The 26,101-nt window shown below is 45.1% G+C and overlaps 1 protein-coding gene across 1 annotated transcript in view; it reads right to left on the bottom strand.

The window, feature by feature from the left end:
- Positions 1-567: 567 nt before the first annotated feature.
- Positions 568-26,101, bottom strand: part of LOC126251965 (facilitated trehalose transporter Tret1-like) — a 93,945-nt gene continuing 68,411 nt past the window's right edge. The window contains exons 2-5 of the mRNA XM_049952729.1: positions 25,324-25,658; positions 22,608-22,816; positions 5,465-5,743; positions 568-1,733 (exon numbers count right to left, since the gene is read on the bottom strand). Coding sequence (XP_049808686.1) covers positions 912-1,733; positions 5,465-5,743; positions 22,608-22,816; positions 25,324-25,658 — 1,645 coding nt within the window. The 3' untranslated portion in view covers positions 568-911. The remainder of the gene's footprint in view (positions 1,734-5,464; positions 5,744-22,607; positions 22,817-25,323; positions 25,659-26,101) is intronic.

Below are 26,101 nucleotides of genomic sequence, written 5' to 3'. Positions count from 1 at the left end.
GCGGTACGTCCACCCGGCCTCCCGCATGCCCACTATACGCCCTCGCTCAAAGTCCGTCAACTGCACATACGGTTCACGTCCACGCTGTCGCGGCATGCTACCAGTGTTAAAGACTGCGATGGAGCTCCGTATGCCACGGCAAACTGGCTGACACTGACGGCGGCGGTGCGCAAATGCTGCGCAGCTAGCGCCATTCGACGGCCAACACCGCGGTTCCTGGTGTGTCCGCTGTGCCGTGCGTGTGATCATTGCTTGTACAGCCCTCTCGCAGTGTCCGGAGCAAGTATGGTGGGTCTGACACACCGGTGTCAATGTGTTCTTTTTTCCATTTCCAGGAGTGTAGTATTATCTTAAAAAAATAAAACTTCAGGTATTTCATCTATAACGCCGCTCATTCGGTCGTCTTTGTCAATAACCTAAAACCTGCAATGTGTGTACTTCCAGCAATCAGTGGAATGAATGGTCCTAGAAACCTTTCGTGAAACGCAATAGCATAATGGTTGGACAACAGAAGAAAGAAAATTTACTAATATTTTGTTTTTCAAATGAGGTTAAATATTGATCCCATTGTAATACAGAATTTTCTTTATTTACAACTTAATTCTTTACAAGTCTTTTGCATATCTCCTCTTAATACTTTAACACGTTTAACACCTAGAAAGGGAAAAAAAAAATATTAACACTGTCCGCTATGAGAACCCGCTAGCGAGATTGTTTCACATATGTTACATAGTTTTAAGGACGCTAACGATGTTCACAGGCTTTTACGAGATCAGTTTCCCAGTCTATTCCTTTGAGGAGGAGGAGGAGGAGGAGGAGGAGGAGGAGGAATCACGAATAAAATATCACCATTCACCAAACACTGTCCAGGCGCGCTTCTGGTGAGATGCTGGTAACCGGGTACGAGCGTTTTAGGCCTTAGGTAGGGGACTGCTTGGTGTCACCGACTGGTACTTGTGCCTCGTGATCCAGAGGAAGTTGTCCCCTGCGAAGTAGTCCTCCACCTCGTTGAGGGTGCGGCCTTTCGTCTCCGGCAGTATCAGGTACACGAGGAGGGTGCCGAGGAGGCTGGCCATGCCGAAGGCCATGAAGATCCCGGCGATGCCGATGACGTCGGTTAAGAAGGGGAAGACTTTGGTGGCGACGAAGAGGCCCGAGTTGAAGATGAAGAAGGTGTAGCCGCCAGCGACGCCGCGGACGCGCGCCGGCAGCAGCTCTCCGATGGCGATCACGGGCAGCAAGAAGAAGCCGGCAGTGTTGGTGGCCACGTAGAGCAGCAGTAGCGCCGCGATCACCATCGGCTCGGACGCCGGCACAGGCTCGGAGGCGGGCCGGTTTTCCTTCAGCAGGCAGACGACGCCCAGCGCGAGGGCGGCGAGCGACGACAGCGCGCCCGACACCATGGCCATCCGCCGGCGCGTCCACCATATGAGCAGGCAGCAGCCCACCGCGCAGAAGACCATGCGCACCACCGCCACCACCACCGAGAACGTCTCGCCCTTGATCTGGCTGCCCGTCGAGCTCGCCGACTTGACCACGATGTCGACGCCGTAGAAGATGACGAGGAACGTGCCCGATACGATCTGCATGATATTCAGCAGGTTGACGATGAGTAAGGGCTTGTAAACCTGGGGCATTACGAACACCTTGCAGCAGCCGCCCTTGGTCTGTGAGGCCCGCTGCTCGTCGTCCGACCGCGCCCGCTCGATCAGCTCCGTCAGCTCGCGAGCCACCTGCAATCACATCGTGTGATATGTTACAGTACAGAATAGTGACGGGTAGAAATTAGAAATCAAGTCACACCAGAGGCAGAGGCGGAAGCAGGAAGTAAACAAGTAAGTTGCAAGTGGGTCATGTCGTAGACACATAACGACACTGTATGCTGAGTGAACATGCACATGCAGCAGAAGCGAGAGCGACAGAAAACTGAAGGAAGCGAGACATGTACAGGGTGGTCCGAAAGTCCGGAAACACCCTCATAAAATCCAAATGGAGTAGCAGACAAGGAAACAGAGTCCCTACACGAGGATCGGGAAGGGGGAATCTTTATAGGCTATGCCACCAACATGGCGGCCATCTTGAAAACCACCATCTTGGATTCAACTCCAAAATTTCAAATGGGAATGTGGCCATGTGACATATCAAACAGATAGAGAATTTCACCAGAAAAACAATGCCGATGTTATTTTAAACATAGGTTTATTCATTCTCGGGTTATAATCAGTTACATGTGGCAGCAGTGGGACGCTCGGCAGCGTGAGTATTACGTACTGAGAAGTCATAAAATGGAGTCTGGAACGGTGCAGAGTGAGTATCCCATGCCTGATATGTTACATGTGTGTAACTGTTAGGTATCATTTACTCATGCTAACGTTTTCATCATTGTTTTCCTATTTCCAGGTTACAAAATGTCCTTAACACATGAAGGACGCATTGAAATCATCTTGATATCAGGAGAAAGAAGCACACGGGTCATTGCTGAGGATTCCAACATTCGTCACCCAGCCAGACAGCCCATCACTCACAGCGCACTTGCCAAGCTTTTGGCCAAATTCCGAGCAACAGGTTCTGTTGTAGATAAACCTGAGGCTGGAAGGCCAAAATCCGCCACCGATGAAGCAACAGCAGTGAGCGTGTTGGCATCATTTAGCAAGAGTCCGCAATGGAGTACTCGTCGCCTGTCACAAGAATGTGGTGTTAGCCGTACCTCCGTACTGCGAATTTTATCGTTGCACTAATGGCAATCGTACAAAATTCAGCTGCTCCAACACCAGAACGAGGATGACCCAGACCGTCGGTACAGTTCGCAGAATGGGTGACACAGCAGCTGCAGATAAACCCACGTTTCCCTATCAGGTGCTGTTCAGTGATTAAGCCAATTTCTTTGTCAATGGTGAAGTGAACAAGCAGAATCATAGACACTGGTCCGACGAAAATCCGCACTGGATTGATGCTTCCAAAACGGTCGACTCACAAAAAGTGATGGTCTGGTGTGGTGTGTAGGGTACCAAAGTCGCTGGACATTTTTTTATTGATAGTACGTTAACAGCCAATGGTTATCTGAGATTATTGGATGAATAAGTGTTTCCCTCGTTGGTAACGGAGGACGGGAGATTTCCGGAATTCTTCCAGCATGATGGAGCCCCACCACATTATGGGCACAATGTGCGAGCATACCTGGATGTGCAGGTCCCTCAAAAGTGGATTGGTAGTATGGGTGCTGGGGAGTGGCCACCACGTTCACCAGATTTGACTCCTTCGAATTTTTATCTTTGGGGTCATGTCAAAACACTGGTTTATTATGTGAAAATACGGGATTTGCATCATCTAAAGCAGCGCTTTGTTGACGCGTGTGGTCAAATTCAGACAGATGTGTTGGTCGAAGTTCATCAGGACTGGGTTCAGAGGATAGCATTAACAATCCAACATGATGGACAACATATCGAGCCATTCCTATGACTATTGGTGGTCTATCGGGACTGTGTAACATCGGCGCAATGTCTCTTCGGCATATAACACACATGCTGCTGAGCGTCCCACCGCTGTCACATGTAACTGGCTATAACCCGAGAATGAATCAAGCTATGTTTAAAATCACAACGGCATTAGTTTTCTGGTGAAATTCTCTATCTGTTTGATATGTCACATGACCACATTCCCGTTTGAAATTTTGGAGTTGAATCCAAGATGGCGGCTTTTAAGATGGCCGCCATGTGGGTGGCATAACCTATAAAGTTTCCCCCTTCCCGTTCATCGTGTGTAGGGACTCTGTTTCCTTGTTTGCTACTCCATTTGAATTTTATGAGGATGTTTCCGAACTTTTGGACCACCCTGTATTTTCGTTAGCTCATAGGACATTCTGCAAGAAACTCTGTCCCTCTCACAAGAGCACATAGTGAGGAACTGACAGAGCAGTTAAAGTGACTGTGGCAGAATAAGGAGGATACATGCAGTTATTACAAACCAAACCTTGCACCATAGTCTCATGCTTGCTTCCTTTAAAAACCCCAGATCTCCAGCTTTCATCATGAGTTGATCATTGGGATCGATGGAATTCACATTAATAGCTCGCGATTCCGTGATTACGATACTGTAGTGAATCTACGTCCTAGACGCTCCAGAACATTCTATGAATTAGCTGAAGATGACCCTGATGAACATCATGCTGGTCGCCACCTACCATCTACTGATGGAGGAACTGACTGTCTTCCAACAACACCACATCGCTGGGTGCTGCCAGCACTGAACGTCTACACAGAAGCCAGCAACAGGGCCCTGTGAGAGCAATGTTTCTGATCTAGACTCGGGTGCTTTTGCGTGCTGCTGAAGCTGAGGACACTCTATGCTGAGGAATGGCTCCTCCTGCTTGCCAGCAAGCAACTGCCGGAGCCAGTGTCACTGACATCATCTCCTGGGGCGTGCAACCGTTGAGCAGACTCTACGGGCGTCAGCTGGAATCTAACACACAGCTGAATAAGTAACAGCCGAGGCTGTTGCGGAAGAGCGACGGCTTGTAGACGTTGTGAATAAATGACTGAACTGTAATATAAACATTAACGTTGAGAACACTTCACAGGTTCCCATCTCTGTCCAGACTCCACGCATGGGTATCTCTGCTCAGACTCCATAGATACGTGACTTAATATAGCTGTTCACAAGTGTAGAACAAACCCTGATCTCGTAGTCATCCTTCGAATTCACAAGACCAAACAAACAGTGATATTTATTGACTTCAGAAAAGGATATTAATCCATAGACAATATATATGTACTTGCGTTCATACGCAAAGTGTCCACCCTGATACCACCCAATCCCTGTGGGTGCTATCCAGCCGCAGCAAGGGCTGGCCGATGCTCCAGAATGACAACAACCACTCCTAGGCATAACAGGGAAGCAGCAGCTCGGTATCACAAGTGCGATCCCTTTGTTGGCAGGGGGCTCAACCAAAAGGGTACATAACGATCCCACTATTCGCATTAACTAATGAGCTAGCAATATCGGGTTTACAAGAGAATGGCATCGAGTACAAAATGGAGAGGTAAGGCCATATGCTGAAGACACTAAGTTGACTCACACTACAGATAAAATTTGGATGGGGAGGTCAAACCCCAAAGTGGGACCTAAAACGTAAGGATAGCTGGGCCAATGTAATCAAAGACACCAACATATGGGAGGGATGGGGCAAAGGGAAGGGATCGGGGACAGGAATGGCAGGGTGTGGGAAAAGGTTGGGAAAGGGAATGTGGCCTGGGAAGGAAGAAAGGACCTCAATATCACAGGCCCCATGTTCACCAAACACGAACTCATGAAAGAGCTGTGAGCCCTGGGACAGCCGTCAGCTGATGAACTCCAAAACAAATGCCTCCAGACAGGTTGTCAAAAATGGGCCACCAAAGTCTGAATGACCATATAACTCTCTGACAAGGCTACCTATTGCCTTGCATGTGAGGAAGTGTCAACTCACCTGCTTGCTGGTTGCCGATGTGGAACCACGGAACCATGCGAGCGCCTTCTTGGCGTCGTCGAAGCGGCCCTGGCGCACCAGCCAGACGGGGCTCCTGGGGATGAAGCAGAGCGCGACGAGAGCGAGCAGCGGCAGCACGGGCCCCGTGCCCGCCACCACGTGCCACTCTAGTCCGGCGCCCAGTGCGTACACCAGCAGGATGCCCATCGAGTAGCTCAGCGTCGGCACGCCCGCTAGCAATCCACGGATGTGCACCTCGGACAGCTCGCCCAAAAATGCCTGCCACAAACAACAACAAAGTTTTTCTCTCTACCGTTGAAATTTACTGACGTCGGTGCCTCGGAGCTTCTGCGACATCACACAAAATCACACTCACGGCCACAGCCAGAATCCATGTACTCTTGGTGTCGTTCATCGTGCGAATCAAGTTTTGCATCTTACGGATCTGGAGATTTGACTGGAAGCGTTTATCGGCGGACCTGGTTTAATGCTTTCCTCCGCTACACTACTAAATTAAACTAAATTTAAACTCCTCCCGCAGAGGCCGTGAAGGCCCAATGATACCGACTGGCCGCCGTGTGATCCTCAGCCCATAGGCATCACTGAATGCGGATATGTGGTCAGCACACCGCTCTCCCGGCCGTATGTCAGTTTCCGAGACCGGAGCCGCTACTTCTCAATCAAGTAGCTCTTCAGTTTGCCTCACAAGGGCTGAGTGCACCACGCTTGCCAACAACGCTCGGCAGACCGGATGGTCACCCATCCAAGTGCTAGTCCAGCTCGACAGCGTTTAACTTCGGTGATTTGACGGGAACCGATGCGGCGAGCATCACTACACTACATTACACTAAAAATCATTGTAAATAGCGTTTATGTATATACGCAGATTGAAGCGACGAACGAAAATTTGCACCAAGGCCGAGATTCGAACCAGTCTCCTGTATACTAGGCAGATGTGTTAACCACTACGCCATCCTGGCACAGTGGTTTTACACAACTGTACGGACTACCCTAGCACGCCTCCCTCCTCAATCCAAATATTGATGCTGAGGTACTGTTCCAACATGGTTGGGGAGTTTCTGCAATGTTGTTGGAGTTAGGGGCAATAACAACTGGGCTGAGGCGTGAAGGGTAATTTGGACTGAGGAGATAGGCACACTAGGATATTCAGTGCTATTGTGCAAGGTCACTGTGCTAGGTTGGATACTAGTGGTTAGTGCATTTGCCTAGTCAGGAGGAGACAGGTTCGAATCCTGGTTTTTGTAAAAATTTTTCGTCACTTCAGTCTGCATAAGTACATCATAGATATTTAAGACATGAAAAGATCTCTGGAACCATGTAGCTAGCTACCTTTGATCAGCGCATTCTAAATAAGTTTCGCCAGCCTCGCTTTGGCCCATGAGACAAGGTTTAACATCTCGTAATTCCACAGTCAGTAATTAAAAGCCCTATAGCTAAATATACTTTCAGAAATATTTACAGATCTGGCCACTGGAGTGGAATATGTACACGACTAACAATTCAGTGCGCCACCTGTTACTGGCTACTAGCAACTTTCTCTGATACAAATGGCTGTGTGCACTATGGGACTTAACTTCTGAGGTCATCAGTCCCCTAGAACTTAGAACTACTTAAACCTAACTAACCCGAGGACATCACACACACCCATGCCCGAGGCAGCATTCGAACCTGCAACCGTAGCGGTCGCGTGGCTCCATACTGAAGCGCCTAGAACCGCTCGTCCACTGCGGCCTGCTGAAAAAAAAGTAAAACTGTTCCAACTCAGTAGGGGAAAAGCTACATAGAAACACGAAACATATTAGTACGAAACAAATTAAATTTATTAGTACCAACTAACCAGAGCCAAGTCTGTCACTTTTATCTAACACCACCTCCAGTTGGCTAATGGTCACACGCTCTGCTCTGAGGCCAGTTTTGACCGAACAGGTCCACGCTCACTGAACAACAACAACACTGGAGGAGAAAAAAGGGACGCCGCTTAAGCAGAATTCGACGTCCAGTCAAGGCAATGCGGTTTCGAAAGTTTGTAGGTTTTGCGTAGCCGGAAAATATTCTCGTTGTTCACATAGGATCAGTAACTCCAGAATTCCGAAATTATGACCCCATTAAATTACAAACTCCGCCCCAGAGGGCCACGACTTTTCACCTTAACCCCACGATGGCTGCCGGACCACTGCTCGATTTCGTGAGCCCCAAATTGCTCCACAACATTACAGTAGACTCATGAAAATCCGACGTTTGACAGTCTCGTAAGTCGGTGATCGGAACTGCGCCTGTTCCAAACACGGATAGGACACACTTGCTGCGACAGGCGCCTCCTCCCCTCTGCCACTTGCCTCACGGCACTATAAAATGTGTGTTATCGACTGTGCTCTTTTCATGTTATTAGTGAATTTGAATTCTGCTACACGGATTAATCGTTCTGTTTCAATTTTTATGTTGGCAAGTGTTGTGTGATGGCGAGTCCAAGTTGAAAAGCTAAACGTAAGCATAAAAATTAGCTCTTACTGATAAAAGAGAAATTATTTGAAAGGTACGACCGAGGTGAATCTCCAACTTCCGTTCCTGAAGCTTGTGATACCGGGCGACCTACCGTTTATAAAGATGACTAAGAGAAAAACCCTTCGCATGGGCGACTACCCTGAAGTTGAGGAAGCTCTGTACGTTTGGTTTAAACAACAAAGTAGCAGACATGTCCCTAATTCGGGAGATATTTTGAAACAGAAAGCCCAGCTTTTTTATAGTGAGATGACCAACAAAGGTGATTTTCGTGCCAGCGATGGTTGGTTTGATAACTTTAAGAAGCGGCATCGCGTTCGTTTCTTGAAGATGAACGGAGAAAAACCATCAGCAGACGAGACTTCAGTTTCTCAGTTCAGTCAGGACTGAAACGCCAAAGTGTACGAACTAGGCATTACGCCGAAACAACTGCATAATGCCGATGAAACAGGCTTCAGCTGGAGGCAACTTTCAACAAAATCTTTTGTAATGAAGGAAGAAAAAAAAAGTTTCAGGAAGGAAGCCTCGAAACGAGCTTTCCACGTTAACTGTGTGTGCCAATGAAAACTTTTAGCTGTGGACAAATCCAAGTCCCCACGCTCATTCAAAAAACATGTAAGTCCAATCTCTTCCGGTGACGTACAAAAGCCAAAGCCGACCGTGGGTTACTACAGAAGTTTCTTTTAGACTGGTCTTCCAAATATTTTGTACAAGAAGTCAAAGAACATTTAAGGAGGAAAAAATCTGGAGGCCCTTTTGTTGTTAGATAATGCTCCAGGACATCAGGACAAGGAAGAAATGAGAGTTAAGATGGCTGATTGTTGCATAGAGGCTTTGTATTTGCCAAGAAAATACGACTGCATTGATTCAGTCGATGGGTCAAAATGTTATCGAAATATTAAAAGCACATTACAAAAAGCGTCTGATCGTCAGTCAACGCGACGCAGACATCACATCAAACTTGAAAAAATTTAACATCAAGCACGTCATTGTCAATGCAGCATTTGCGTGGCGTCAAGTCAAGCATTTAACTCTGATAAAATCTTGGGAACATATTTGGCTAGAAAACCCACTCCTTCCAAAGAAAGACGACAGAGATAACAAATCTGAAGATGATAACGAATTTACCAAGGCTGCGCTTACATTTTGGATGAAATTAACATTCCGCAAGAAGATACCGATAAATTGAGAAGGTGTGTGTTAAAGATAACCTTGGTTATGAACTGACAGAAGAGGAGGTAATCCAGGACCTTATCGATCATGTAGACGACGACCACATTGAGGCGACCACGGAACTGAAATGCACTATCACTTGTAATGAGGTTATGTCGGCTGCCAAACCCTTTGGTATGTTGGTGGAACTCGATTACGAGAACATTTTAACGTAAAAGACATTCAAAACAAAAACCATTACGGACTATTTACGAAAGAAAAAAAAATTTTACGGATTTTTAAGCGATAATACGCTATTTGTATAGACTATATCTCTATATATGTGCATTTGTAATACATACACACATAATAAATTTGTCTTATACGTACAGATCTTTTTTTTATAACCCTAGTGATCGTAAAATGTGTGTGCGTGTGCGCGCTCAATATGTATTCCAGCAGTAGGCGTGCTATAGTATGTACAGTAAATATTCAATATTTATACAAAACAAGTTTTCTAGACTTAGAAGACTAAATTTAGATTTAAAAATTCTACCTTTGGCAATCCGGCATTTTTTAATACTCCGAAACCATCTCAACCTCGTAACTGTCGCACTATCGCGAGCCTACTGTATTTACATTTGAGAGTTCCAGCCAATCGGAAACAGGGGTTAATTGAAGGCATTTTAATTGTCTTTTTCCTACTCCTGCTTATCGTGGTTCTGTCAACTGCTGAATGTTCAATAGTAGTCATGTTCTATGGACATGGGCAGATAAATGAGAAACAGAAACAATAAGCGGGTTTAGAACATTTTCTGTGATATCCCTGTGACGCGTGGTTTGCCGCGAAATTATTGCCGACACGTCAAATCTTCAGCAATGTTAACGATGTTTCTTTCCTGAGAGATCCATGCGAAGAAAAGTCGTTGTGGCAAACCTGCCTTCGTCTGATGGCTCCTTGTTTTCGGAATTTGTATGTTTCCAATGTCTCTGCGATCGGTATCATCCAAGGCAATGTACCAAATTTTCCTGAAGAATAAAATTCAATAATATAAGAACTTATATAACAATGAAGTATAGGAATATGAGACATTAAAAAGATTGTAACTGCTGACACACGTTACGTAATGTTTGATACTTTCTATGAAAATGAGTTATACTTTCACAGTTAATATAACGCCTTTGTAGCCCTTAATTTTGTATGAAGAATTTTTGTAGTAATGTTATAAGGACATGGGTAGACAAATGAAAAAATATATATTTATAAAATACACTCAATAATCGCGTTTCGAACACGGGTCGCACAAGTCTTAAACCACGACGCTAACAACTGTCACCGCTTCGGCTAAAGTCACTGTGTGCCAAAAGACATCGAGCACCGTTTTCTCAGAAACGGTGGAGTATCTACGGATTAGCCGACACATGCGTTCGCTTATTTTGACCGCTCTTCCACTGAGCACAGTTTCTGGGAAGTCAGCCGTGTGTTCCTCGTGGGTGCAGGTGCGTACGAAGTTTCCTTGCTGCCTGCCTGTCCCTATCTCCTCCGCAACTGTTACAGCAGCTCGGCCTGCCGCAAAGGAGACACGAGAGTACACGTGTACTGAAGCACGTTGGTTAAAGCAGGGCAGCTTCGGCTACTGCAAGCCTGTCAAGCTTCGCGGGAACCGTTCAGTCTGCAGCACCTGGCAACAGGTTGCGCTGTCACTCCAACGTGACTAACCAGGCATATTTCTGCGTAGGTAGTTTCACCGTAGCTCATTCATCATAAAGATGGCAGCAACAAAATGAACAAATCAATCTTAAACGAGAGTGAGGAGAAATGAAGACTCTGACTGTATACCAGTCAAGTAACAGAGCCCAAGCCCAGCAGGGGAAAAGTTGTGTGTTTATGAGGCAGCTTTAAATAAACCCGCAGGTGAGACGCAATGAAAACTGAATAAAAAGTTACTGAACACTTATTTGGGAACATAGACTATCTTACGACATGTTCGTAAATTGAACAAGCACTCACTTCGTAGGTGTATGGAAGAAGACTAAGGCTTATTGGCCGCCAAGTGTGTGGAAATCTACATCTACATATACAGGGCGTTACAAAAAGGTACGGCCAAACTTTCAGGAAACATTCCTCACACACAAATAAAGAAAAGATGTTATGTGGAGGTGTGTCCGGAAACGCTTAATTTCCATGTTAGAGCTCATTTTAGTTTCGTCAGTATGTACTGTACTTCCTCGATTCACCGCCCCATACGGGATACTCTACCTGTGCTGCTAGAACATGTGCTTTTACAAGTACGACATAACATGTGGATCATGCACGATGGAGCTCCTGCACATTTCAGTCGAAGTGTTCGTACGCGCCGGCCGAAGTGGCCGTGCGGTTAAAGGCGCTGCAGTCTGGAACCGCAAGACCGCTACGGTCGCAGGTTCGAATCCTGCCTCGGGCATGGATGTTTTTGATGTCCTTAGGTTAGTTAGGTTTAACTAGTTCTAAGTTCTAGGGGACTAATGACCTCAGCAGTTGAGTCCCATAGTGCTCAGAGCCATTTTTTTTGTTCGTACGCTTCTCAACAACAGATTCGGTGACCGATGGATTGGTAGAGGCGGACCAATTCCGTGGCCTCCACGCTCTCCTGACCTCAACCCTCTTGACTTTCATTTATGGGGGCCATTTGAAAGCTCTTGTCTACGCAACCCCGGTACCAAATGTAGAGACTCTCCGTGCTCGTATTCTGGACGGCTGTGATACAATACGCCATTCTCCAGGGCTGCATCAGCGCATCAGGGATTCCATGCAACGGAGGGTGGATGCACGTATCCTCGCTAACGGAGGACATTTTGAACATTTCCTGTAACAAAGTGTTTGAAGTCACGCTGGTACGTTCTGTTACTGTGTGTTTCCATTCCATGATTAATGTGATTTGAAGAGAAGTAATAAAATGAGCTCTAACATGGAAAGTAAGCGTTTCCGGACACACAACATATTTTCTTTCTTTGTGTGTGAGGAATTTTTCCTGAAAGTTTGGCCGTACCTTTTTCTAACACCCTGTATACTCTGCTAGTCACCAAGCGGTGTGTGGCGGAGGGCATAGTTCGCGCCAGCGGAGAGCACAGTTCGCGCCAAAGTCATATCCCCCTCCTTCTCCCCTCCCCCCCCCCCATGCGCGAGGGAAAAACGACTGTCTGAACGCCTCAGTGCGAGCTCTGATTTCCCATATCTTTGAATGGTGATCACTGCGCAATTTGAAAGTTGGTGGTAATAATATATGCCCTACATCCTAGGCGAAGATCGGATTTCGGAATTTCGTGAGCAGCCCCTTCCGCTTAGCGCGTCGTCTATCGGCTAGTGTATCAAAAAATGATTAAAATGGCTTTAAGCACTATGGGACTTGACATCTGAGGTCATCAGTCCCCTAGAACTTAGAACTACTTAAACCTAACTAACCTAAGGACATCACACACATCCATGCCCGAGGCAGGATTCGAACCTGCTACCGTAGCGGTCGCGCGGTTCTAGACTGAAGCGCCTAGAACCGCTTGGCCACAGCGGCCGGCTGCAAGGGTGTCCCACATCAAACTTTCTATGAGATCTGTAACGCTCTCGCGATGGCTAAATGTAACAGTCGCGAATCTTGCCGCTCTTCTTTGGACCTTCTCAATCTCTTGAATCAGACCCAACTTGTAAGGGTCCCATACAGACAAACAGTACTCTAAGAATGGACGAACTAACGTATTGTAAGCAATTTACTTCGTTGAAGGGCCGCATCGCTGCACGATTACACCAATAAACCGCAATCTAGAGTTCGCCTTGCCCGTTACTTGTGCAATCTGATCATTCCATTTGAGATTATTTCGAATAGTCACACCCACCTACTTGACGGATGTTACCGCTTCCAAAGACTGGGCATTTATATTGTACTCTTACATTAATGGGGATTTTCGCCATGTTATACGCAGTAGGTTACACTTACTAATATTGAGAGACATCTGCCAGTCATTACATACACCACGCATTAATTTTCTGCAAATCCTCACTGATCTGTTCACAATTCTCGTGTGATACTTTCGTGTAAACTACAGCATCATCGGCAAACAGTCTAATACCGCTGTCAATACCAATGTGTACTAAGGACTTAAGACCATTTAGCAGTATATAGGCTTCCTAAATTTAGGGCAAAATTGATTGAAACAGGAAAAAAAAAATGGCTCAGTGGGTGTTAAAAACTACGTTCTGGTAGAATGCAACGTAGTGCGAAGAAAGCTTAGCATGAAAGAAAAGGTTCTTCTTTTAGCTATGTACTTCTTAGATTAACATAACATGAATAACGAATTTGTTTGCTAAAATGCATTTGGGAAATACAGAATGACTTATTTTGGCCACTTAGAATGGATTCAGTATACCCGCTATACACAACCTGGAGAGATTAATTAAAATTGGTACAACTGGGGTCATATTTGCCTCTAACACACTAATATTACAGAAACTAGATTTCCAAAACCTTATTTTAGTTGGGGTTGCAGTATAAAAAACATGTTCAGGGTCATAGATGCAAAGGAGGTTCTCTTTGCCACAGCGAACATTACAGGTGACCTGATGATGTTTCGAATTGAGAATAGCTAGTACTATCTAAAGAGGGCCAAGTTGCATAGAAAACAGTTCATATCGAAATAAATAAATAATTATTTAAATAAGCTGGAAGTACGCCGAACAGGAAAAATGGAAAAAAATCCGTTTTCTTCCCTATCATAACCCAAAATGAATGTATATTTCGTTTAGCCTCGTCTTGTGATACTCGGGTAAAAACGACTTCTCGTCAACTCCCGAACCCTACTCATAAAACTACAATGAAAGCGTACAGAATAAACTGATACGCCGGGTAGCGTCCAACAAGTAGGCAAGTAAGATTCCTTCGCCCTGCTTTCGCCGGACATAGCTTGCCTTGGGTGGGAGTAAAACAGCCTGCCCGTTCTGCTGATTATATGCGGCTGCCTGCCTGCTAGGCTAACAGGCAAGCATGGACTGGTTAATAGCGGAACGTGGCCCTGCCATGGAACTGAAGAAACAAACACTAAAACAGTGACAACCGTACTTCTACGGATCTCTCTTCGTGTGCCGCCACCTCCAGCCATAATGGCGGTGTAAGCCTGAAAATGGACGGAGGAAAGGGCCGAAACCGTTACCAACACAAAAAAGTGGAAATGTGATCGTAACTATTTCTATTGGTTTTCTAACATTTTATACTGATCACTGTAATTCAGTCAAGAATGCTTTCTAAAAGTTTAGACACTGTACAGCAAACATACAACATAGCGACACTAATGGGCGTGGGAAACGTTGGAATGCGGTTAGAATTTGATTTTACATGTCGATTTTCCATGTTTTATGCGGAAAAAGTGTATGCTGTATACCCGAGGTTACGACAGCGACTCAGTATTTCGTACAACGAAAATTAAACAGATGCTCAAATACTGAATGTTATTGTCACTGACTTATCTGTGGAACTGTAAATCTGCTTGAGTGAATACCTGATGAGGTAATGCTCACGTTGAGTCTGCTGCTAAAATCGCTGTGACGGCTCTGAGCACTATGCGAGGTTCAAATGGCTCTGAGCACTATGGGACTCAACTGCTGAGGTCATTAGTCCCCTAGAACTTAGAACTAATTAAACCTAACTAACCTAAGGACATCACACACATCCATGCCCGAGGCAGGATTCGAACCTGCGACCGTAGCGGTCGCTCGGTTCCAGACTGTAGCGCCCAGAACCGCACGGCCACTACAGCCGGCCAATCGCTGTGCCATTGAGAGCTATATTCCACAGAACAAATTATAACTGTCAACTTTCTTTGTAATTAACAAAATTTCAATCCAGCAATATCGTAAGCTCTCTTGAGTAAACCGAGCAAGTGAATTAGTAAGACTCGTTACAGTTGATAATATTGACTGTACTGACTGGAAAGAGAAAGGAAGCAGAGATGGGAATTATTCAAAAAATTTCTATCTTCATAGTTACCCCAATAAGGACACCACTCAAACCAAACTTTATCTCTAATGAAATATTCACGCCTACAGCTTTTATTTCTCTCTGTGAACACAATTATTTATTATTTATTACGCGTAAATAAAAGAACGTGTATCGTAGTATTCCAGCGTATTTTCTTTACTTCTTATGCAGAATTATATAATTAGTGTTTGTTGCTTCAGCTCAATGCAGTTTCCCCGTTTGATGAATCTTGTTAATGGTCTGTACAAAAATATACCACTATGGATCAGTGTAAGTTATTGCTGTTCATAACGATAAAGAAGCTAGCCGACGGAGGTCCAGACCATGAGCGCAAACTACAAAGCTAAAGGTTTGGGGTATGATCCCGCGTTGGTCGTACCAGTATTTTCAGCTTTTTAGAGCTTCTTTCACCTTCAACAATGAGAATAATACCATATCAAGTGGCATAGCGTTTCAGAATACATCTTGAGCTGTCGGTCTCCTTCTGACTAGCTCTCTAAGTCGGTCCAGAGCAAGGACACACACGATGCGTAGTAAAGCACTGCAGTGTTCAAAGCAACCTTCAGGTTGACCACAACTTCCTCTTAAAACGTTTGTGGAATGGTGCTGGACGTCCAAATTCATTTAAAAGTGTTGTGGGGCTAATGTCGCCACGGGAATGGCCCAATCCGACATGTAGAAACCTACCCTGAAACTTTTTACGCGGAGAGAATACATCAAAAGAAACACTGACAAAATTTTACCTGCCAGGGCGCACTGCATGTATTTTTAACAAATGTTGAAAATGGCCAAATTCGTAGCTCGCCCTGCAGCTGGATAAATGTACACCTTTACCGTATCTGTAGCGATAACGCATGCGCAACAGATCACGTACTTATCTCTCATTGACGGCACATTGGTAAACATAACACGGCACAACGCGATCATAATTTATAAAGCGAATTTCAGTTTCCGCTTTTAGTTTCACTGACACAGTTGCTTACAGTTACTCTTCACTCAAATCTGCAAATACCCACAATAATTAGCAGTTGCCTTTGCGGCATCGTTACATGTTAAAAACAGATATAAAACAATTTTCTTTATGATGTCTTCATACATGTTTACTAATAGCATCTCTATTTGTGCAGGATCTAGAGTTTCACACTGTTTTCAACCTTGCAAAGAGAAAATAAGAAGAACGTGGTATGCAGTCGAAATCATCTACTCCTGAAGATCTTCATATGTGTTATTTATTAGTTAATTTCTTGGACATTCTTTCAAATGATGTCGACATTTCGTTAGAAATTGCGGTAACATTAGAAAAAAAAGTAACTCTGACTAATCTGTGAAATGTGGTTCGAATGAATTTACAATAAAGCTAACTGAATTCCAGAGGAAAAAAGCAGTACCTTCCTATCCCAAAGAAAACGTGTAGACCAATAGCAATAAGTGGCAAAGGAAAAACTATAAATTTTTTGGTTCAACAAAAGAGGGAGAATACGCTTAAAGATAAGCTTTCTGCAAAGCCAGTTTCATTCTGTAAAATCCGGACGTGTATTGTATAAATGGAAGGAAGATTTACACGCAATATGAAACTCGTAGAAGTGTGAATACAAAAAAACTTACTCGAAATTTAGATTCACTCGTGAGAGTTTATGCACCTTTCACGGAAGGAAATCTATGAGATTACACCCCCTTGTATTGTTGGTGAAATGAACATTACTGGTTTCCAGACTTCTTCGACCTGGTTAAACAGATTCAGCAAATTGCATGGATAAAGTAGTCGCAAAATTACGAATTGAAGTAAACGTGTAGAGGAGATGTCATTAATAGTTAGTACTATAGACAAATTCGTAGCTTCTTGTTATACTCTACGAGGTGCATTCAAGTTCTAAGGCCTCCGATTTCTTTCTCCGGACTGCAGAGAGATAGAAACATGCGCATTGTTTTAAAATGAGGACGCGTTCATTGTCAATACGTCCCAGAGATGGCAGCACCGTACAGCAGATGGAATTTTTCCGCCAGCGGCGAGAATGAGAACTGTTTTAAATACTTAAAATGGCGACGTTTTCCTTACTTGAAAAGCGTGCAATCATTCGTTTTCTGAATTTGCGTGGTGTGAAACCAATTGAAATTCATCGACAGTTGAAGGAGACATGTGGTGATGGAGTTATGGATGTGTCGAAAGTGCGTTCGTGGGTGCGACAGTTTAATGAAGGCAGAACATCGTGTGACAACAAACTGAAACAACCTCGGGCTCGCACAAGCCGGTCTGACGACATGATCGAGAAAGTGGAGAGAATTGTTTTGGGGGATCGCCGAATGACTGTTGAACAGATCGCCTCCAGAGTTGGCATTTATGTGGGTTCTGTGCACACAATCCTGCATGACGACCTGAAAATGCGAAAAGTGTCTTCCAGGTGGGTGCCACGAATGCTGACGGACGACCACATGGCTGCCCGTGTGGCATGTTGCCAAGCAATGTTGATGTGCAATGACAGCATGAATGGGACTTTCTTTTCGTCGGTTGTGACAATGGATGAGATGTGGGTGCCATTTTTCAATCCAGAAACAAAGCGCCAGTCAGCTCAATGGAAGCACACAGATTCACCGCCACCAAAAAAAAATTCGGGTAACCGCCAGTGCTGAAAAAATGATGGTGTCCATGTTCTGGGACAGCGAGGGCGTAATCCTTACCCATTGCGTTCCAAAGGGCACTATGGTAACAGGTGCATCCTACGAAAATGTTTTGAAGAACAAATTCCTTCCTGCACTGCAACAAAAACGTCCGGGAAGGGCTGCGCGTGTGCTGTTTCACCAAGACAACCCACCTGCACATCGAGCTAACGTTACGCAACAGTTTCTTCGTGATAACAACTTTGAAGTGATTCCTCATGCTCCCTACTCACCTGACCTGGCTCCTAGTGACTTTTGGCTTTTTCCAACAATGAAAGACTCTCCGTGGCCGCACATTCACCAACCGTGCTGCTATTGCCTCAGCGATTTTCCAGTGGTCAAAACAGACTCCTAAAGAAGCCTTCGCCGCTGCCATGGAATCATGGCGTCAGCGTTGTGTACGTCTGCAGGGCGATTACGTCGAGAAGTAACGCCAGTTTCATCGATTTCGGGTGAGTAGTTAATTAGAAAAAAAATCGGAGGCCTTAGAACTTGAATGCACCTCGTAAAATGCTGCGGTATCAGTCAGGTTTCCTACAAGAAATGCGTGCAAACCGCACTTCAAGTTTCCGAGAAAAATAAATAAAAAAGGCTTAACTGAGCGTCCCCATCCACTGATAGGGAAAATGACGGTGCGGTGCAGCCAGCTGGTAAGACAAACGCTACTGGGAGCAGCTTGAAGGGGGGGGGGGGGGGGGGGCAACCATAGCAACCGTGAACCGTGGCTACGAAACACTCGTTTTATAAATCAGTCAACATGGCTAGGAGTGTGTTTCTGCTAGAAAGAGCAGATAAGCCGTTGTTAGCATCTCATTTAGACACTGAAGTGGCATAACTTTGAGTATGATGGACGTAGAAGAGGAATTATGGGTGAAGTTTAAACAAGTTGTAGATTGTGCTCTGAAGAAATATATGCGTAGTAAGGGGATTAAGGACGGAGAAGACCCACTGTGGTGTAACAATGACATTCGGAAAACGCTGAGGAAGCAAAGGCTGTTGCATACACTGTCTTAAATGTACCGCACGAATGACGATAGGCAAATGTTAGTAAAGGTTGGTGCGTCTGTGAAAACATTATGTGCGAAGCATACAACGACTACCATCGTCATATCTCGCAAAAGATCTGGCCGAGAACGCGCAATAATTCTGGTTATATGTAGAATGGCTAAGCGGATCTAAGTGTTCCATCCAGTCATTCGTTGATCAATCTAGTGTGGCAGTTGAAGATAGCAAAAAGAAAGCGTAAGTTTTAAATATCGCCTTTAGGAAATCTTGCACGCAAGAGAATCGCATAAACATACCGTCGTTTACGACCGAACAGATTCCCGTATGGACGACATTTTAATAAGCATCACTGGTGTAGAGAAACAACGGAAAGAGTTCAAACAAATAAGCTGCCAGGTCCGGTTGGAATCCCAGTTCCGTTTTACAAAGAGTGCACTATGGAATTGGCCTCTGACATTGCTCTCACTTATCGCGAATCTCTCAGCTAGCACAGCGTCCCAAAACATCTGGCAAAAAGCGCAAGTCAATCCTGTATATAAAAATGGCAAAAGAGTATAATAAATTTCTTGAGACTGAGAAGCTTGTGTTCGTGCATCAGCGCGGGTTTAAAAAATGGCTCTGAGCATTATGGGACTCAACTGCTGAGGTCATAAGTCCCCTAGAACTTAGAACTACTTAAACCTAACTAACCTAAGGACAACACACATCCATGCCCGAGGCAGGATTCGAACCCGCGACCGTAGCGGTCGCGCGGTTCCAGACTGTAGCGCCAGAACCGCTCGGCCACCAGCGGCCGGCAGCGCGGGTTTAGAAAGCACTCAGCGACACTCAGCTTCCCCTTTCCTCGAAATGAAAACGTAGGCATTGTAAACTATAAAATTCCGACGTTTCGGCGACTGTTGCAAGATGACTTCCTCAGGGTGTATTGCTAACTGCTGCGAACTACTGATGAAGGGGAACGGGCGGATTTCACATTTCTACGTTTCTGGAAAGCGTTTGACAAGGTACCCACTGAAGACTTAACAAAGATACGGGCGTGTGGAACAGGTTCCCAGATATGTGAGTGGCTCAAGAATTAAGTAATAGAATCCAGTATGTTCTCTTCGACGACTAGTGTTCTTCAGAGGCAATGGTTTCGTCAGCAGTGCCCCAGGGAAGTCTGATAGGATCGCTACTATTTCCTACATACATAAATGATCTGGCGGACAGCATGGGCAGCAGTCTGCAATTATTTGCTGATGATGCTCTGTGTATGGTACGGTGTAAAAATGAGTGAGTGTAGGCCGATACGAAATGACTGACAATATTTCTAGTTACATTTAATGCATTCGCAGTTGCGGATATGGACATCCATCAGCTGTAGAATGGAATGTCAATGGAAAATTGTGCCGCACCGGGACTCGAACCCTGATTTCCCGCATACTGCGAGCGTTCGCCTCTCCATTTGGCTACCCGTGCACGACTCACGGCCAGACACAAACTTCACTACGTCGTTAGCCATGGGCCTACAACCTGTACTCTTACACCCATTATGTATATTCCCGTACATGTGAGACACTTTACTGAAATGAAGATGGTATCAGTACTTTCGGACATGTCCGAGAGAACTGATACCATCAGTGACAATGTAGCTCTCGTAGAATGAAATGATAATTAAGACCCTAAGCTGTCGACAGGCGTTGATATACGTCAACGGGGACAGTTGAAAATGTGGGTCCCGACCGGTACTCGAACCGGGGATCTCGTACTCACATGACAGACGCTCTATCCATCTGAGCCACCGAGGGAACAGATTATAGTGCGAATGCAGGGATTTATCCCTTGCACGCTCCCCGTGAGACCCACATTCCCAACTTAATGTCCACACACTGCGTTTGTAGCACCCCTGCCCATTATTCGCGGCAGACAATCTTACAGAGTCCTATAAGAGTTCGGGCAATGCGCGTGCATCCAGCACAGGAGGAGGTCAATGGCCGGTTAGCCTTAACTATATAAAGATGGTATGTGTTCTTTCGGACATGTCCGCCGCGAGTAATGAGTGTAATGGGCAGGGCACTACGGATGTAGTGTGTGGACATTAAGTTGGGTATGTGGGTCTCACGGGGAGCGTGCAAGGGGTAAAACCCTGCAGTCGCACTACCATCTGTGCCCTCGGTGGCTCAGATGGATAAAGCGTCTGCCATGTGAGCAGGAGGTTCGAGTCCCGGTCGGGGCACACATTTTCAATTGTCCCTGTTGATGTGTATCAACGCCTGTCGACAGCTTGGGGTCTTGAATTAATTATCATATCATTTTACCTAAAAGTCGCTTGCCCGGTGTCGGCGGATAAATGCTATGCATGCAGGCATGTCCGAAGGAACTTTGCATCGTAATTCAGAATAACACAGGCATTGTAATATCAAAAATTTGTAGTTGGTGTGATGAATGGCAATTGGCTCTAAGACTAGAAAAATATAAGTTGATGCGGATGAGTAGGAAAAACAAGCCTGTAACGTTCGAATACAGTTTTAGCAGTGTCCTGCTCGACACAGTCTCGTCGTTTAAGTATCTGGGTGTAATGTTGCAAAGCGATATGAAATGGAACAAGCGTGTGAGGATTGCATTAGGGAAGGCGAATGGTCGACTTCGTTTTGTGGGGAGAATTTTAAGAAAGTCTGCGACATCTGTAAAACAGACTGCATAAAGAACGTCAGTGCAACTTATTCTATAATACCGCTTCAGTGTTAAGGGAAGGCAACGGTCTTTTCGAGGAACATTGTCAAGGAAATTTGGAGAATCGACATTTGAAGCTGACTCCTCTACTGTAGACGACATACATTTCACGTAAGGAGCACGAAGGTAAGATACTAGGAATTAGGGCTCGTACAGAAGAATACACAGTCTTCTCTCACTCTATTTATGAGTGGAACAGGAAACGAAAAAAAGGAAAGGAAAGGAAAAAAAGGGAAAAGGGAAGGAAAGGAAAAAAAGGGAAAAGGAAAGGAAAGGAAAAAAAAGGAAAAGGAAAGGAAAGGAAAAAAAGGGAAAAGGAAAGGAAAGGAAAAAAAAGGAAAAGGAAAGGAAAGGAAAAAAAGGGAAAAGGAAAGGAAAGGAAAAAAAGGGAAAAGGAAAGGAAAGGAAAAAAGGGAAAAGGAAAGGAAAAAAAGGGAAAAGGAAAGGAAAGGAAAGGAAAAAAAGGGAAAAGGAAAGGAAAGGCAAGGAAAGAAAGGAAAAAAAGGGAAAGGAAAGGAAAAAAAGGGAAAGGAAAGGAAAAAAAGGGAAAGGAAAGGAAAAAAAGGGAAAGGAAAGGAAAAAAAGGGAAAGGAAAAAAAGGGAAAGGAAAAAAAGGGAAAGGAAAGGAAAAAAAGGGAAAGGAAAGGAAAAAGGGAAAGGAAGAAAAAAAGGAAAGGAAGAAAAAAAAGGAAAGGAAGGAAAAAAAGGAAAGGAAGGAAAAAAAAAGGAAAGGAAGTAACAAAGGAACAAAGGAACCAAGGAAGGAAAAAAGGAGGAAAGAAAGGAGGGAAAAAAGGATGGAAAAAGGATGGAAAAAAGGAAAAAAGGATGGAAAAAAGGAAAAAAGGATGGAAAAAAGGAAGAAAGGATGGAAAAAAGGAAGAAAGGATGGAAAAAAGGAAGAAAGGGAAAAAAGGAAGAAAGGGAAAAAAGGAAGAAAGGGAAAAAAGGAAGAAAGGGAAAAAAGGAAGAAAGGGAACAAGGAAAGGGAACAAGGAAAGCGAAATAACGCCGGGAAAAAGCAGTGGGAGACGCTAACGTAAGAATAAAAGAAATGTGAGCAGTAGCGGGAAGTGAATTATGGGAAGTGGTGTTACCTGACAGGGTGAAGCGGTGACGCCGACGGCGAAGCCACAGACGATCCGCCCGACCATGACGACGGGGTAGCTCTGGGCGAAGGCGAGCAGCAGCCAGCCGACTAGGAAGGGCAGCGCGGTGAGCTGCAGTGCGGTGCGTCTGCCCACCTTCTCTGACAGGTAGGAGCTGAACAGCGCCCCCAGCGGAGTCGCCGCCGAGTGCACGCTCGCTGCGGGAGGCACACAGCATACGCTCTAAGGAATGTCTTCGCAGTTAACCAAATAGTCTTAGAGGAAAATATAATAGATCAGACTACGGTTCATTTAAAAAGAATCATATCAACTGTTACTATTTTGTTAGACTAATGTTAGACACATACCCAGTTACCCTTTATAAAAGTAATTTTCAGTGCAGGCAGTGTATTTGAAAAACTATTTCATTGTTTTCGGTTAGCTAATTTCGTCCCCCTCAGGCCGCATCAGGGTACGTGATGGTAAGGACAATAGCAACGGTTAAGGATAGCATCAGGTTAAACAAGAAACGACGAATAAAAATTTGTACATAGACCGGGATTCGAACCTGGATTTCCTGCTCACTTGGCAGTAGCGCTAACCACTGCGCCAACCTGACACAGTGGCTGTGCCCAACTGCGCGGACTACCCTCGCACACCTCCCTCCTCAATCCAAATTCCCATTCACGCCTCAGCCAGCTTGGTATTCCCCCTAAACTCTAACAGCATTGAGGCGTGAAGGGGAATTTGAATTGAGGAGGGAAGTGTGCTAGGGTAGTCTGTCCAGTTGGGCACAGCCACTGTGTCAGTGTGGCGCACTGGTTAGCGCTACTGCCAAGAGAGCAGGAGAGACGGGTTCGAATCCCAGCCTTAGTGCAAATTTTTATTCGTCACTTCAGTCTGCATATATGCATCATAGATGTAACGGTGTCTGGGACCATATAGCTTGTTTTGAACAAGAAATTGCAAACACACACCTCACCTGCTTACATGAACGCAAAATTTAAGTTGTTGTTACATCATTCTACGATCCATACTGCATTTTATTTTCTCCTTTTTTACGTTTCGATCTCTAGCCCAAAGTGTAGAGCAATTTGTTTAACGTAAGATCCAGGTAAGTAGATAATGGGTCAGGCAGGATCCTAATTTAGGCTATTTAGGGCTGGCAGCGTCCAATTGCCGTTCTTTAGCCATTGCACTATGAAAACTGAGGTATTGAGAACGTAAGGGCCAAAGCTCAGAAACAAAGTTTTGAGAGAATCAGGTGTTTGTGAATATCAAATTTATAGACTAACTACCAATGCCATAGGTCTGATTTTTAATTTTTAATTAATTAATTAATTTTTTTACCCAAGTCCCAACATCCTGTACTTTCTGTGAAAAACTAATGCACTTACCTAACGTTCTGAAATATAGATTAATATTTGAGATTATACTTACTATTAGCCTTTAGTCACAAAATTTCCATGCACAGGCTAGTGACGATAGTGTCTTTTTAAAGTTATAAACTTTGCAATTAATTTGAAACTGAATGAGAACATAAAGAATAGATACTCAGTGCAACACACGCACACGCGCACGCGCACGCGCACACGCGCGCGCAATTAAGACCTATTCGAACACGAAATGGTCCTCATATAACAATTATGCAGTGCACAGGAACAAAATTATACTTTGTGCCTTGGGTCTATATAGAAATGAATATCCGAGAAATCAGTGAGACAGCTTTTCTTGAATGTTTATATATATATATATATATATATATATATATATATATATATATATATATATATATATATATATATATATTGTGCGACTGCAGATACAGAGGGCGGTTGAGCAGTTCTTACTGACAGGTTTCATGCAACCCGCGGTGCCTTCTAAAACCACGCACGAGATACTCAGATTCTCTCGCTTGCTATACAGAAACTATTAGTCCTACAGGAAAAATGAATAATACCGCTTTGTAGCAAATTTTTTGTAGTTAATTTTTGTTCTAAGGTACGTTTTCACGGCAGCCATGGTTTTCGAGTTATTTAAGACGATCGGCCTTGGAGATCACTTTTGTACTTTCTATTGAATAATTCTAAAACTGTGGCCTGGAGCGAAAACTTATCCCCCAGCACAAAACTTCACTACATTAAATTACCTACAGATATGTCCCGTTCATTTTTTCTGTAGGACTGATAGTTAGCAGGTAATGAGCAAGAGTATATGAAAATTTTGCACACGGTGTTTGAAGACGTTGCGGGTTGCATAAAACTCATGGATAGGGGCAACTGCATCACCCTCTAGAAGAAGCTGGTTTACCATAGGCTCAAATGTCAAAAACGGTTCAAATGGCTCTAAGCACTGTGGGACTTAACATCTGGGGTCATCAGTACCCTAGAACTTAGAACTACTTAAACCTAACTAACCTAAGGACATGACACACATCCATGCCCGAGGCAGGATTCGAACCTGCGACCGCAGCGGTCGCGCGGTTCCAGACTGAAGCGCCTAGAACCGCTCGGCCACCGCGGCCGGCCAACAAATATCAGTAGCATCCATAAATACTAGAATCTCAAAATCGGTAACACTGTGCTTTAGGTTCTTACTGTTCTCAGCGCTTCAGTGTTTGCACCAGAGTACATTTTGGATAAGGCACCGTCGTCGGTAACAGGAAGCGTCGCCGACTTGCCGGATATTATCGCAGAGCAACGAGGGGAGAGCGGCCGACACTGACCTATCCAGGATTCCATATCCTCGTCGGTGTGGATGACGGAGTCGTTGTGTCGCAGCTGGGGCAGCATGACTGCCGAGAAGCCGATGGGGAAGCCGCAGCCGGCGGTGAGCAGGAGGCAGGCGGAGGCGGCCAGCAGCTGGTTGCGCGTCCCCGCGCTGCTCCACCTGGGGCGGCGCCGCCCCCCAGCGTCGTCGTCTCCGTCGTCGTCCGCGTGCGGCGGCGCCGGTGGCAGCCGCAGGGCGAGGGCGGCGGCGGCGTCGACGGAGCCCAGCTTCTCCGACGCCAGCAGCTGAGCCTGCGCGCCGGCGCCGTTCTGCAGCATTGGCGCGTCCGGTCTGGCGGGGAAACGGAGCAGGCCACACGTTATTAGGCGGTACCGTGACGTAAGGTAACGAGTCTACTTTCGCGTCAGTATCGTCTCTTCAGGGTGATTCAGCTGCCCCTACCGCTGTCGTTTTATGCAGCCAGCAATGTTAATGGGTTGTGCGTAACTTACAAGGGAAACTTCCCATCGGACCCCCCTTGTTGTAACGTTACTATAAACCTGTACGATTATGAGCAAGTGAATTGTTCGAAACAAAAAAACTGATGGACTTTGATTTTCCGCACCAACCACGGGGGATTTCGAAAAAAACTAACTTTCCGATAAATCTGGGTGCACCGTTGTAAAGTACATTAAATACGAGAAAATTTTTATTTGAAATGTCTCTTCATACCTGCTACCCTTTGAACGTTAATCATTCGGAAATACTGAACTCTTTTTCCGAGGTGGTGCTTC

Source organism: Schistocerca nitens, chromosome 4 (assembly GCF_023898315.1).
Source record: "Schistocerca nitens isolate TAMUIC-IGC-003100 chromosome 4, iqSchNite1.1, whole genome shotgun sequence".
In the NCBI taxonomy this organism is placed as follows: Eukaryota; Metazoa; Arthropoda; class Insecta; order Orthoptera; family Acrididae; genus Schistocerca; species Schistocerca nitens.
Note: the sequence above shows the minus strand (reverse complement) of the source record. Positions and strands in the feature narration are given on the sequence as shown.